The 12,640-nt window shown below is 49.1% G+C and overlaps 3 protein-coding genes across 7 annotated transcripts; 1 reads left to right on the top strand and 2 right to left on the bottom strand.

Moving 5' to 3' along the window:
- Positions 1 to 237: 237 nt before the first annotated feature.
- On the bottom strand, positions 238 to 5,408 carry LOC9656470 (bromodomain adjacent to zinc finger domain protein 1A). Of its 5 annotated transcripts, XM_024682686.1 has the most exons (18): positions 4,735 to 5,408; positions 4,507 to 4,676; positions 4,013 to 4,452; positions 3,866 to 3,968; positions 3,470 to 3,804; positions 2,981 to 3,420; positions 2,791 to 2,926; positions 2,579 to 2,737; positions 2,433 to 2,521; positions 2,013 to 2,382; positions 1,786 to 1,928; positions 1,578 to 1,674; positions 1,431 to 1,523; positions 1,169 to 1,363; positions 1,008 to 1,112; positions 757 to 950; positions 585 to 675; positions 238 to 526 (listed from the first exon to the last, which is right to left on the bottom strand). In XM_024682686.1, exons 1-10 carry the CDS (start codon positions 4,845 to 4,847, stop codon positions 2,241 to 2,243), a joined length of 2,127 nt encoding a protein of 708 aa, XP_024538454.1. In that variant the 5' UTR covers positions 4,848 to 5,408; the 3' UTR covers positions 238 to 526; positions 585 to 675; positions 757 to 950; positions 1,008 to 1,112; positions 1,169 to 1,363; positions 1,431 to 1,523; positions 1,578 to 1,674; positions 1,786 to 1,928; positions 2,013 to 2,240. The 5 variants fall into 5 exon arrangements, with proteins under 5 accessions (XP_024538454.1, XP_024538451.1, XP_024538452.1 ...); XM_024682683.1 differs by having other exon boundaries at positions 1,578 to 1,928; XM_024682684.1 differs by having other exon boundaries at positions 757 to 945; positions 1,578 to 1,928.
- Positions 5,409 to 5,460: 52 nt separating this feature from the next.
- Positions 5,461 to 7,116, top strand: LOC9656469 (quinone oxidoreductase). The gene is made up of 5 exons (XM_002977814.2): positions 5,461 to 5,531; positions 5,841 to 5,979; positions 6,089 to 6,312; positions 6,372 to 6,629; positions 6,740 to 7,116. Exons 1-5 carry the CDS (start codon positions 5,490 to 5,492, stop codon positions 7,043 to 7,045), a joined length of 969 nt encoding a protein of 322 aa, XP_002977860.1. The 5' UTR covers positions 5,461 to 5,489; the 3' UTR covers positions 7,046 to 7,116.
- LOC9656468 (probable aldehyde oxidase 1) lies at positions 7,011 to 11,718 on the bottom strand. Its single transcript, XM_024682681.1, has 10 exons — positions 11,508 to 11,718; positions 9,890 to 11,452; positions 9,579 to 9,838; positions 9,314 to 9,532; positions 9,037 to 9,255; positions 7,927 to 8,907; positions 7,774 to 7,869; positions 7,583 to 7,681; positions 7,339 to 7,528; positions 7,011 to 7,265 (listed from the first exon to the last, which is right to left on the bottom strand). Exons 1-10 carry the CDS (start codon positions 11,674 to 11,676, stop codon positions 7,081 to 7,083), a joined length of 3,981 nt encoding a protein of 1,326 aa, XP_024538449.1. The 5' UTR covers positions 11,677 to 11,718; the 3' UTR covers positions 7,011 to 7,080.
- Positions 11,719 to 12,640: the final 922 nt, after the last annotated feature.

The following is a 12,640-nucleotide window of genomic DNA, read 5'->3' as shown; positions in this document are numbered from 1 at the left end:
GATCCAGCAGTGCCTCGATCACGAGGTTGAAAGATCCACAGCCGAGGATTTTCTGGAAGCGGACCTTGCAGCCCAGCGTCCTGGCGATGATCCTTTGCAACCAGCTCGGGAAGCAGCGAAAACGCTGGAACACTGTGCGCCGGAGCTTCGCCACTTCCGCCATAGCTGGACGCCCTAATTCCTGGGAAGTGGACGGCCGAGATTAGTCCAATTTAACGGTGAAGATGTTAAGCGGGATATTTGAACGATGATTAATTAATTTTAAGGTTAGCGACTCCGAGCGATGCCACCAGAATCAAAATCACGATGTGAATTCTCGCTCCTTTTATGGAAGCCGAGAAAGCATCTCTCGCGAGCACGCGATCGTCCCTCTTAGCGACACGATCGCCTCTCAAACTTGCCGAAAGTTTCGGCTGCCTCAATTGCTTGCAGATCGAAATGCCGGATTTGGAGTCGCGCCCACACCTCGTCATGGCAGTCGAGCTTACTGGCTTCGATCATGCTAAGTTTCTTGTCGCAAAAGCTCCTACGAAAAGGTTGCCAGCTCAAATATGGAATTTCCGAAGGAACTATGAAACACGTACCTTACATGGAGAACAAATGGCGCTTCACCGTGCGCAGTGTTTGCTCGTTTTGACCTCCAAGCTCCCGGATGACCGTGTTGAAGAACAGTGCCTGGGAGAGAGAGTGGGTCGGCCATTGATGTTAGCAATGCTGGAACTGTTTGACATCAATCACCAGCATCTACTTGCTTACCAGTTTCGCTGGCTTTGATGCCCGAGGCTGTCGCCAGCTACAAACCTTTCCGAGACTGCAGGCCAGCAGCCGGGGATTTCGTCGAGAAAACTTGCTCGATGAGGTCTCCTTGTTCTCTCCGAAAAAGTATCGCCCCAAGGCTACAGCTTTTGTGTTGATCAAAGGAAGGCTAGCTTGGAGCGAATGGTGCTGAGCTGACCACAGGAGGAAAATTTAGATCGAGGCAGCAAGAGAAAGCAAAGGTTTCTTACATTGCAAAATGGATACTCACTTGTCTTTCTACAAGGCTGAGCCTGCCACCGAAGTAGGAATGTTTCTCGACATGGATAGCATAGCAGAAAATATGAGCATGGATCCTGCATTGAATCATAACGACGAAGAAAGTAAAGCCAAGGTAGAATCTAGCACTCACTTGAATTCTCAGGAAAAGGCCCAGCATTCCCCCTCCAAGGCTGCCAAGGACGAGGTAGTCGATCACAGGCCCTGGATTCTTGACACAGCATCCAGCATGAGTAGCACTACCACTGACGAAGTGGATTTGATGTCGGATCTAGATTCTTTACTCCTCTCGAGGGCGCAGTCTGTTTCACAATCTCTGCCTCTACATCTGGTCCACAGAAGTACGAGCTTGAACTCGTTAGGACAACTCCTTTCAGGAATTGGGCATAGCGTACCTTGCACACAAAATGCCCCTCTTGACTCCTCAACGTTGAGAAAACCGTCCTTGCTAGGAAGAACACCTTCTTTGCCAAACTTGGCAGGAATTACTGCAGCAACTGATGATGTAAGTTTAAATCATGAGAATGATAAGCTGATCTTACTTTTCCGTGTTGCAGAGTACTGATAACAGCCCGTCGAACAGCCCTTGCAACAGTGGCGGATCGAAGGCTTCCCAAGAGAAAGCAAACAAATATACTCCTGAGGAAAGAAAAGCAAAATTAGAGCGATACAGGCAGAAACGGTCAGAACGAAATTTTCAAAAGAAAATTAAGGTACAAACGAACTCCACAAGAACCACTACTTACTTACGCTTGTACTATTTAGTATGCATGTCGGAAAACGCTGGCAGACAGTCGGCCTCGAGTACGAGGAAGATTTGCCAAGAATGACGACGTCGCACAACACGAGAATCTAAAAGCAGAAAGCCATGAAGTAAGTATCCTCCTTTCCATCTGAATCAAATACAAAAACAAAAAAAAAAAAAACGAAAACACTTTCAGGAGATCGGAATAAGGAGAACGACCAGTTGCACATACCTTGCCTTTCCGTATTGAAGATATCTCCACTTCCAAACTGCAAGGAGAATAAACGAATTAGAAACACACATACCTGATCAAAGAAATGTGTCCATTTTAAATGAACGACACTGAACGACACTAAACGACACGCTTAGTTTGTCTTCCTCAAACTGCCGGGTACAGTGTAGCAATTCCTCCTAACCCTGGACGAAAAAAACCCAAAGTTGCGATACGAGGGAGTAAGCCTCAAGCGGTCCTGTTCTTATTCACATATGCTAAGAACCCCGTGGGCCGGGGAGCTGACTGCACCCGTAGTGATCGTCGTATGTTGGCTTCTTCTAGAGCTATTCTCTGAGCTACATCCTTGGACCGTTTCTGCATCGAAGTACTGAAATGGAAAGCTCTTAGCCATAAAAAACTAAACAGCAAACCATATACCTGATTCTAGTGTAAGTGCTCTCTATTTGGTCCCGCAAAGCTTTCTCCCTTGCTCCTTTCGGGTTCAAAGATTCCTGCAATTCATCGAGCTGCTTTGCCCACACAGGTCAGCGAACTGACAATCCAAGCTTGACTCAAACACTTACTTCCTTCTTTGAACTGTAGAAAGACCAGCTGTTTGCGTCTTCACTTTCGACAAAAATGCGTCCCTCCCTATGAAAAAACCAGTATCTATTGTAGTTGCGGTCCCTCCCTAGCGGGCTCATCCGAATGGTGCATTTCTCGAGTTCACGATCGAGATGCTCCTGAAGTTTGATAGACAAGATAATAAACGAACAAAATAAAAAACCACACGTACCAGTCTTTTCTGGAGCTCAGACTCAGCCCTTTCTTTTTCCGTTTGTGGCTCCCTTTCATCGTGAAGTTCGACTCTGTTACACCTAAACAACGTCTGCCTCGAGCTATTGAAGAACAAACAACGTGCGCTGTATTCCCTGTCAACACACCCCCGTCAATAAAACACAAAGAGAAAGAAGGAAAAGTTCAACCTCTTGACGCCATTTGCATCAGCGTTACCATTCCGTTTCCGTTTTCCTTTTTTCAGCCACCCGATTAAGCATCCATTTTCGTGCAGGCACTCTTTGGGCTTGCACTCTGAAACATCTTCAGTGCAGCCATTTTCCAGACTCTCGGTTGCTTTAGCTTTCTCCGTAAACCTTGAGCCCTTTCTCATGGATATCGGGAGGCCTTCGCCACGTCTTTGAGCGGAAAGACTCTCGAACTCTTCAATGTTCTCGTCCAGGTGACTGCGAATCGCGGTGGTGTTGATGGCTCTCTCAATTAGCTCCTCGAATATCTCCAGTTTGGACAAGACAGGTAGCCTAGAGTAGCAGTCTGTCCGAATTGTTGACAGGTAAGGTTTCAACTTTTGAGGCCCTTCGAGCTCCAAATAGTCGCAAACATCATCCTTCCATGTATCTATAGAAAGCTGCATGGCATCGAGTAAGAAAGATCAACGAATGAAAGAAGGTACTTACTATTACTTTCCGTTTTCTACGTTGGGCAAGTCGCTGCTTAACCCCCTGCTCGCCAAGGACAACGCGAAAAACGGCAAAATACGCCTCCGATAAGAGCGAGGATTCGCCATCCGTATAAAGTAGTGCCTTCTCCAAATCGTACAACGAAAACTGCGACAGCTGTAACAATGTGCTAAATGAGTTGCAAAAGTCCCACACCATCAATGTAGCGCCGATACACTCAGCTTCGAGCGGAAAATCTGTGGAAGGCACAGGCCGTTCCGGTAACGGAGGATCATCCGGGTTTGGCTCAAGGAGATTATCATCCATGAGATCTTCGGAGGGTGACGAATAGCCTGGCCAGAAACAACCATCCATTCAGAGACTGATACAATTTCTAGAGATATGACGGCTTACCATCGTACTTTTTCTTTGATCTACCACTCGATCCGCAATCCCTGTATTTCTTGCTGCGCTTTCGAGCTGTATACTCAACATCGGCATCTTGCAAACTTTCGTCCTGGAAAGGCAGTAAGAAGACAGAAAGAAACATCACGCACTTACAAAGTAAGATTGGTTGACTTGTCTTTGAGTCGGATCGAGTCTAGTGTGCAACTGCTTCTCCTCTTTCGGTGGATCAAAAGGTATTTTGAACTTCCTAGCGAGCTTGTCCCGCACCAACCAAGGCATGTCCAGCGTTACTTCTCCATAAGCTGACTCCTGAATAAACTTCTTCAACGCTTCTTTTGTAAACGGTAGCTTTCTCTTCATCAAGTTGATAGGATCCTCCACAGCCTTCTCGGTAATCTGCCCTTCTCCATCGAGCCAGCCGACTTCGTACTTTAAAGCCTTTGTACCATTCTCTCCATCTTGTTCAGAGACGTCAAGTATCCTGCACTTCCGTCTCGCATCGTCGGCAATGCTTGGGATTTCCTCCCCAGGAACAAATCTATCGCTGAGAGTCGTAAAAACGTGGTCAACGAGCTCATCGATCTCAAGCTCACCTGGCAGAAATAGGACAATATGTTACAGAACAAAATTCCAAGTCGATCACTTACTAAATTGGACCAGGTGTAGAACTGGTCCCATGAAATCTTTCGGAAACTCGGCCTTTTGAGCTGCTCGACACTCCGAAACCAATGCCTTCTCGTAAGTGAGACCTTCCCGACGAGTAGCTTTGCACGTCCATATCTTTTGCCGATAGAGATTCATGCGTCTCACATACTCGCTGCATTAAAACATCAAGGAGCTCAAACCGAGAACTATGAAAGAAAGAATGCACATACTCATAGTCCCGAAAAATCTCCTTCGTGAACCGGACCTGGAACACCATCTCGTCGGGCGACAAATCCTCTGGCGTCTCAGCCAGCAAGAAAACTTCCTGCCTCAGTAGCGGCATCTTGAAAGCACTGCTCTACTCACTCCCCGGTGCTAGAATCCTTCCTCGAACCGCCATGCATCTGTTCTACCAAGAACTCCCGACCCTCCTGCCCTAGAAAAAAACCTAGAAACGATTTTCCCGCAGCTCAAATGCCAGAAAATCCCCCCGATCGCAGCGCCAGAGCTCGAGAAAATCCCCAGGCCGCGCCCCCGGGGCTCACATTTCCAGCATTCTCACGCACCTGGTGGGAAGAAATCCGTCCACGCAGCAAGAAATGCCCGATCTTTGTCGCCCGGCCACGGATTCACAAGCGCTGCCGCTCGCCGTGACGAGCTCGAGGAGCTGGATCCCGTGCTGCCGATGCCGATGCCGCTGCCGCTGCCACCGCCGCTGCGTCTTCTTCCAGGATTCCATGCCGTCACGGCGCCAGTGACATTCTATCCGGGGCGCTGGAAAATTCCCTGGCGCTGGAAAATTCTCGCGCAGCGCCCTGGCGCCTCCCTATCTATCTCTGTTCTGGCGACGAAGAAAGAAATCAAGGGCTCTCTCATCAACTGCATTCCCGTTTATGTCATTGTGTTAGCTTCTTCTTTAACCCGTGGGTATTACGTTTACACGCCGGATATAATCTTGTTTTTATACACAAAGGTAAAGCAAACAATGGTGAAGGGCTTCAAGGTTTACACGCCTGGCGGCCCAGAGGTAAAAGCAAGCGCCATCGTTTCTTCCAGCTAGGGTTTCGCGATACCGCGAATTTCTTGCGAAATTCAGCGAGATCGTGCGCTGTTCTAGCGTAATTTCTCGGTTTTCGTCCGGATTTCTCGTGTTTGGCTGGAATTTCTTGCTTGGTTGACAGTGTTTGCTTGGTCCAAGCCCTGATTGAGCAAACTGTGATGCTTGAGAAGGATTTGTTCATGTTCTATGTGATTCTTCTATTTGCATATTGCGTGAAGAAGAACCCTTTCTTTGTTTTTGTCCTCTTGTTCTTTCCCCTATGCTGTGATCTTACAGGTACTAAAATATGAAGAACTGGACGTGGGAGAGCCCGGCGAGGGCCAAGTTAAGATCCGAATTAAAGCTGTTGGTCTCAACTTCATCGATGTTTACTTTCGGAAGGGGGTCTACGGCGCCAAAATGCCATATGTTCCTGGTAAGCCCAGCCAGAGTATATCAATTCCTCTCATCGTTTTTTCATTCTTTTCTTCTTTGCTTTCATATTGATCTTCTTTTCGTCTTCGTTTCGTTCTTCTTTTCAACAGGCTTCGAGTCTGCTGGCGAGGTCATTGCAATCGGTCCAGGCGTGACAGACGCCAAAGTGGGAGACAAAGTTGGATGCATGGGAGCTTTCGGTGCCTACGCTGAAGAACAGATTGTTCCAGCGCGTGCGTTAGTTCCCATTCCTGAAAGTGTGGACTTCATCAAAGCGGGAGCGATACTGCTCAAAGGAATGACCGCACAAATGCTGCTTCGAAAAACCTTCAAGGTTTTCTTATATTTTTTCGGTTCTAGTTTCTTAGTTCTTCTGTTTTTTTGTTCTCTCAGGTAGGACCCAAGCACACGATTCTAGTTCACGCCGCTGCCGGTGGTGTTGGCTCGCTGCTCTGCCAGTGGGCTCGTTCGCTGGGTGCTCAAGTCATTGGCTGCGTCTCAAGCGAAGAAAAAGCTCGCCAGGCCACTGAGGATGGATGCCACCACGTAATCATTTACTCCAAGGAAGACTTTGGCAAGCGAGTCATGGCCATCACAAACAATAGCGGCGTTCACGTTGTCTACGACTCGGTTGGCAGGGACACGTTCCAGGTACCTCTTTCTTTGCAAAGTTCACGCAAAGTTCTTTGCAAAGTTCTTCGCAAAGTTCTTTCACAAGTTCTTTAGTTAGAGTTTTCAAACTTTCTTCTCTTTTCTTCCAGGGATCTCTCGATTGCTTGGCTACTCGCGGTTACATGATAAGTTATGGACAATCCTCCGGCGCTCCAGATCCTTTCACAATGTCCATACTCGCTCCAAAGTCGCTCTTCCTCACCAGGCCATCGCTGATCCAGTATACCACCAACAGGGACGAGCTACTGGAGATTGCCAATGATCTCTTCCACAACGTCGAGGCCGGAGTTCTCAAAGTCCGCGTAAACCAGACTTACCCTCTCTCGGACGCAGCAAAGGCTCACGATGATATCGAGAACCGAAGAACAACTGGCTCTACTGTCCTTATACCATAGATAGTTTACAGCTCGAGAAAAGCTTGCGATACCTCTTAAGCTTTGAGATAAAGCTCTATGTTTTCGACGCCGCAGAGCATTCGCACCTTGTCTATCGTGGCTGGGGCGTCTAGCTGGAAATAAGGCTCCGGATCGCGGAGGTTCTTACGAGCAGCAGCTATGGCGTGCCTGAGAGCACCGTGCACTGACGATGCCAGGAGCAAAGGTGGCTCTCCAGAAGCTACACAATTCAAGGAGCTCGATCAAGACGATCTCTAAGGAACAGCATAGGAAAGAAAGGAGTGGAGGCTTGCCTTTGGATGACAGTATCCTGTGCTCGTGAACTTTGCTGTTGAGGAGCTCCACATTGAGATGGCGAGGTAAGTTGTCCAGCGTTGGAGGCTTGTACGTCCATGTTCCATCGTTTATAAGCTTTCCTTGCTCGTCGTGGCGATGCTCCTCGGATGTAAAGAATCCCACGCCTTGAGCAAACGCACCCTCGATCTGGAAATGAAGAATCTCTCTAAGAGCTTGCAATAGTTTCTGGAAATATGTTACCTGTCCAATGTCCACGGCCGGATTTATGCTCTTCCCACAGTCGTAGACAATGTCGGTTTGGAGAATTTCGTACTCGCCAGTGAGAACATCGATCTCAACCTTGACAAGAGAAAATCCAAGCCATGGATGAAACCAAAACAAAACAAAAAATAAGAAAATGAAAGAACAAGAGATGGATAAAACGATCTTACCTCACTAGCAGCAGCACCATAGTTTATGTACGTCAGGGCCTCAGGCGACGAAACGAAGGCAGTTTGCGCGGCCATCTCGACCCGAGCATTCTTTGCCTGCAAAACATTAAAGGATAGAAACGAAAGCAAAAATCAAAACAATCACAAACTTACAGCAAGAACGAGCGATTCCCACGACGACACCGTCTCTCCATCCCGGCACTCAGCCATTCTCTTCTCATGAATCGGCTTAAAGCGATCGACGAGCACCCGGCAAGCCTTCCGCACGGCCTCGCAGCTCGCCTCGGACGTGGTACTACCGCCAGTCCATCCACCGTGCGGCATGCTAATGGTATCCGCCTGGACCACCCGGACTCTCCCGACGTCCACGCAAATTCCACCGCCGAGCCCCTCACCCAGCGCGCTCGCCGCCGCCTGCCTCACTTTGGTCCACAGCCCCTGTCCAATCTCCACGCCGCCAGTCTCCACCACCACGGATCCATCCGCCATGATCGACACTCTCCCTGGCTGGTACCGCTGCTGCACAGTGTACGTGCTCTGCGACACCGCCACCCCGCGCTTCTTCCAAGCGTTGGCTGCGTTGTATCTCTCCACTCCACGGAGCCGCTCGTCAACTTTTGCTCGATCTTTCAGCCGCGACCAGACCGCCGGGAGAGTGTATCCTTCCTCGCCCCCGACCGCGGCCGCGCCGTAGGCTGCCCCGGCGCTCTCGACCGAGTGGAGGTTGCGCTCCATGACGAGCTCCGAGCTCAAGTTTGTGAGAGCTGCGACGTGCTCGACCACTGCGTCGGCGAAGAAGCAGCCTTGGACGTCGCCCGGGGCGCGCATGACCGTCCTGCTCGGGATGTTGGTCCGGCACAGCACGAACTCGAAGGAGAAGGCTCCCCAGTTGAGCTTCTTAAGGGCGGAGAGCACCCCCATTGGCATGACAGGGGTGAATTCTGGCGACCAGCCTCCTTGGATGAAGATCTTGGCGTGGAGGGCGTTGATCTTGCCGTCGGGCTCGAAGCCTACGTCGTAAACGGCCTTCATTGGGTGCCTTCCACCCATCATGATCATGTCTGTGTTGCGGTCGAGAGTGAGGCGGACGGGGCGGCGGAGTTTGTACGCGGCGAGTGCACAGGCAGAGGCAACCTGCACGATTCATGCTTAGAAGCAAGGGTGTAAAAGGGAATGCGAGAAAACGAAGATGAGAGAAAGGAAGTGCTCGCAACAAAAACCATAGTTTTGATGCAAGAAGATGCAAAACTGTAGACTACTTACCAGGCAGGCTTTGGTGCCTTTGCCTCCAAATCCTCCGCCAACTCGTCGGGTGATGACTCTCACGTTGTGCATGGGCAAGCCGAGGCAGGCTGACACGCTGTGTTGCACAAAGTCGGGGCTCTGGCAGGAACTGTAGACGACGAGACAGTTGTCCTCGTCCGGAACGACCAACGCAGTCTGTGGTTCCATGTAGAAATAGTACTGCGACCCTGTGCCCACCTGGAAGTTCCACTCGTGATCAAAACGTGCTTGCAAAATAAAAATTGCTCCGTTTTACCTCAGCGTTTTCGATCTTAAGACTGGCCTTGGCCATCTCTTCGGCAACATTACCGTGTTTATCCTTCATCATAGCCTTGAAAAACTGTGGGGTCTCGTGGAGTTCCCCTCTGGCAACCGCTTCTTCCATGGTTAGCACGGGAGAGCCGACAGACTCCGTGTCGTAATCAATCACAACTTTGCCGGCGGCGGCCTTGGCGTTTCTCAGCGTGTCCGCAATCTGGACGAGGACAGGTTTAAAATCAATGGATTCGTCCGTAGCTTACCATAAGTCCGACGGCATGGCCCACGCACTCGACTTTATCCTCGGCGAAGAGCTTTTCTTGAGAGAGATCGGAGACGAGGCCCATATTCTGTCCGCCAGAAGGAATGTCATCAACTCCAACGAAGGACAGCGCGCCAGGCGAAGCCAGTGCATTCTCCAGCCGGATTCCGTTTATCTTTGCCAATGCTTTCGTACTGTAAACATAGACTGCGTGCACGCAGTCCCTCGGAGCTGGAATATCATCCACGTAAATAGCTTCACCTGAAGAGAAGTTTTAAGAACAAAAACTAAAACCAAAACAGAACAGCTTACCTGAAGCTTGAAGCTCTCCCATAACCTTGGACATTGGCTGTCCGACAGCTCCCTGGAGATGTTCTTGCAATGTCTGTCTCCCAGACATGATCTTTCTTGACGACCTCGGGGTGCTTCCATTCTGGGCCTGTGTAACATACGGGAGCTCAGGTACAATGCTGCTGCTTGGAGCGGCTAGAGAGCTTAAGAACTTGAAGAGGAAGCTCGCAACAAGCGAAGACCTGTAGTCGGCCTTCGAGGTCCCCTTCTTCGGCACTATACAAACCTTCGCGAGCTGGATGGCCTCCAACATAACTCCACCGTCCACCACCTTCCCTTCGAGAAACCTCTCAACTTCAGTAGCACGCTGACAAGTAGGCTCTCCTCCAAAAGCACCGAACGCGAGCCTCGACTCGCAAACTCGTCCGTCACCCGAGAGATTGACGAGAAACGCCGCATTCACGTAAGCCACGGCGTTTCCGAGAGGCCGAGGTGATGCCCTGTATGAGTCAAACCTGACGTTGTCCTGCTTGCTGTAGGATGGGATGCAGATCGACTTTAGAATGCTTTTCCCGTCCCAGGTAGCTGCCACAAAGTCCTCCACAGACTGCCGTGATTCTCCAAACTTCTGCGTCACCACCTTGACCGAAGCGCCGGCTCCAACCAGTATAGTCGCAATGTCGGAGTCGAAGCCGAGCTTCTGTGCCAGGATCAGATTTCCACCCACGCTCCCGGCGTTTCGTACGTGCAAAGTTGCCACTTTTCTCATGTGCTCGGCCAACTTGAGATAAACTCCGCTCGAATCACTGCGGCCAGAAGCTTCGAGGAGAGCTATAAGCTTGGATATCTTCACGGCAGCACCGACTTCAATCCCATCCTCGATAACTTTCTCCTCCAGGAGCTCTGGAACGGCACCAATCTCTATGAAAACTTCCGGACTGGACTGGAGATCGTCCTTGTAAATCCCTGTGCTGGTGTTTCCAGCTACGAGCCTGGCCGTGTCTTGATACCTCTCGAGCATCGTGAAAACTTCCTCCAAACCACCCGGTCGAATCCATTTCTTCGTAGAACCCAGAGCAACGAGAGAGTGATCCTGACGATCCAGAAAGTCGGGGAACCGAGAACCTTCCAGTCCTGGATTGTAGCCCGGCAGGAGATTTCTATCCGGCGTATCTCCCAGCTTCCAGTAGGAATTTATCCCGAGGTCCTCAAGATCCACATCGCTGGAGAAGCTCTTGCAAATATCGGAGATCGGCCTATAGCCCGTGCAGCGGCACAGATTCGCAGCGATGGATTTCTCCAAATCCACCGTCTGCGTAGGCCTGGACTGCGATCGCAGCGCGCCGTAGAGCGACATGCACATACCCGGCGTGCAAAATCCACACTGCGAGCCATGGAACCCCGCAAATCTCTTCTGGATCGAGTGGAGCCCGTCGCGGGAGTTTCCCAGGCCTTCGATCGTCGTGACGGCGCAGCCGTGGAGCGAGCAGAGAGGCGCCAGGCACGAATTCACGGTGAAATCCTCGCTCTCGCCGCGGGAGGCGTTGTGCTTGGACACAAGAACCACGCATGCTCCACATCCTCCTGCTCGAAATATCGGGATTCCAGAGCTCAGAGCGATCAATCGATGGATTCTTACCCTCGCCGCAGCCGAGCTTGGTGCCCGTGAGCGCCGCCTCGTTGCGGAGGAACGCGAGCAGCGTCATGGAGGGATCGACATGGTGGAGCTCCACGCGATTTCCATTCAATGCGAAGACGAGAGATCCTTGCGGCGGCTCCAAGCAATCTGGAGATGGAGAGCTTCCCATCGATCGAGAGAGAGAGAGAGAGAGAACAGAGAGCTGACCCTATTTCTTCTTTCCTGTCCACGCGTCCGGGTCATAAGAGTTTGTGTTAAATCAAACCACGTCGTCGTCGTGGAATGGTGGTTTTTTAAAACGCATCTCCCACCCACTTATAGGATCATCAGAGGAAAGGCGAGCAAGCACAACCCCAGCAATGATAGCCTCAGGGCATCTGCAGCTTATTGAGTTTTCTTTGACGAAAGAAAGACGATACCTTGTGTTCCACCACCTTTTCTATGCTAAACGAATCTGCTTTACAAATGCACGGAAAACTGTTTCATGTTGTTTAGGACCTTCCACATTCTACACACTCAGTCCCCTGGAATCTGTGTCCCCACCCTTCTGAAATTTATAGACAATTGTTAAATAAACAGTGTTATTAATTGAAACAAACCAGTAGTATTATGATGTTGCACATGCAAAGAGTGGCTTTGTAGAATTAAATTCCTTGTTACTCTTAGTGATGAGCATATTCCAGACATCAAAAGTGCAAATGCAAAACCTTCAACTATGTACAATAATTTGTTACGTGTTGCATGTAGTAATGTTTGGTTTTCTTAATAGTAGTATTATTTCTACTTATTAATCCAATTGATCAAATTTAAAATTTAGAATAATAAACATGTTTATAATTTATAAATACAAGACTAATTTTATTGCATATCAACCATTAGATGGTAGAGAAAAAAAATATATACTAGAAAGTGTTCAAGAAAGTTTGTATATTATAAACATATTTATAAATTATAAATACAAGATTAATCTAATAAATAACAACCATTGGATAGTAGAATATCCTAGAATATCAAGAATATTCTAGATATATCCACTCTTACAGGTTTGCTTAAGCAAATCAAAAATACAAATTTAATCGAAATATATATATACCATGAGATAAAATATATTAGAAGCATCTTAAACAAAACAG

This window comes from Selaginella moellendorffii, unplaced genomic scaffold, assembly GCF_000143415.4.
Source record: "Selaginella moellendorffii unplaced genomic scaffold, v1.0 SELMOscaffold_35, whole genome shotgun sequence".
NCBI classification, from domain to species: domain Eukaryota; kingdom Viridiplantae; phylum Streptophyta; class Lycopodiopsida; order Selaginellales; family Selaginellaceae; genus Selaginella; species Selaginella moellendorffii.
This window is presented reverse-complemented; position numbering and strand designations above follow the sequence as displayed.

Coding starts and splice junctions, on each gene's coding strand:
- LOC9656469 (XM_002977814.2), top strand. CDS start 5,490: ATGGTGAAGGGCTTCAAGGTTTACACGCCTGGCGGCCCAGAG. Junction 5,532..5,840: donor ACACGCCTGGCGGCCCAGAG/GTAAAAGCAAGC, acceptor GTGATCTTACAG/GTACTAAAATATGAAGAACT. Junction 6,313..6,371: donor TGCTTCGAAAAACCTTCAAG/GTTTTCTTATAT, acceptor TTGTTCTCTCAG/GTAGGACCCAAGCACACGAT.
- LOC9656470 (XM_024682683.1), bottom strand. CDS start 4,847: ATGCCGCTACTGAGGCAGGAAGTTTTCTTGCTGGCTGAGACGCCAGAG. Junction 3,805..3,865: donor ATCAAAGAAAAAGTACGATG/GTAAGCCGTCAT, acceptor GTTTCTGGCCAG/GCTATTCGTCACCCTCCGAA. Junction 2,522..2,578: donor TCTACAGTTCAAAGAAGGAA/GTAAGTGTTTGA, acceptor TGGGCAAAGCAG/CTCGATGAATTGCAGGAATC.
- LOC9656468 (XM_024682681.1), bottom strand. CDS start 11,676: ATGGGAAGCTCTCCATCTCCAGATTGCTTGGAGCCGCCGCAAGGATCT. Junction 8,908..9,036: donor AAGGCACCAAAGCCTGCCTG/GTAAGTAGTCTA, acceptor TGAATCGTGCAG/GTTGCCTCTGCCTGTGCACT. Junction 7,529..7,582: donor CGGCCGTGGACATTGGACAG/GTAACATATTTC, acceptor CTTCATTTCCAG/ATCGAGGGTGCGTTTGCTCA.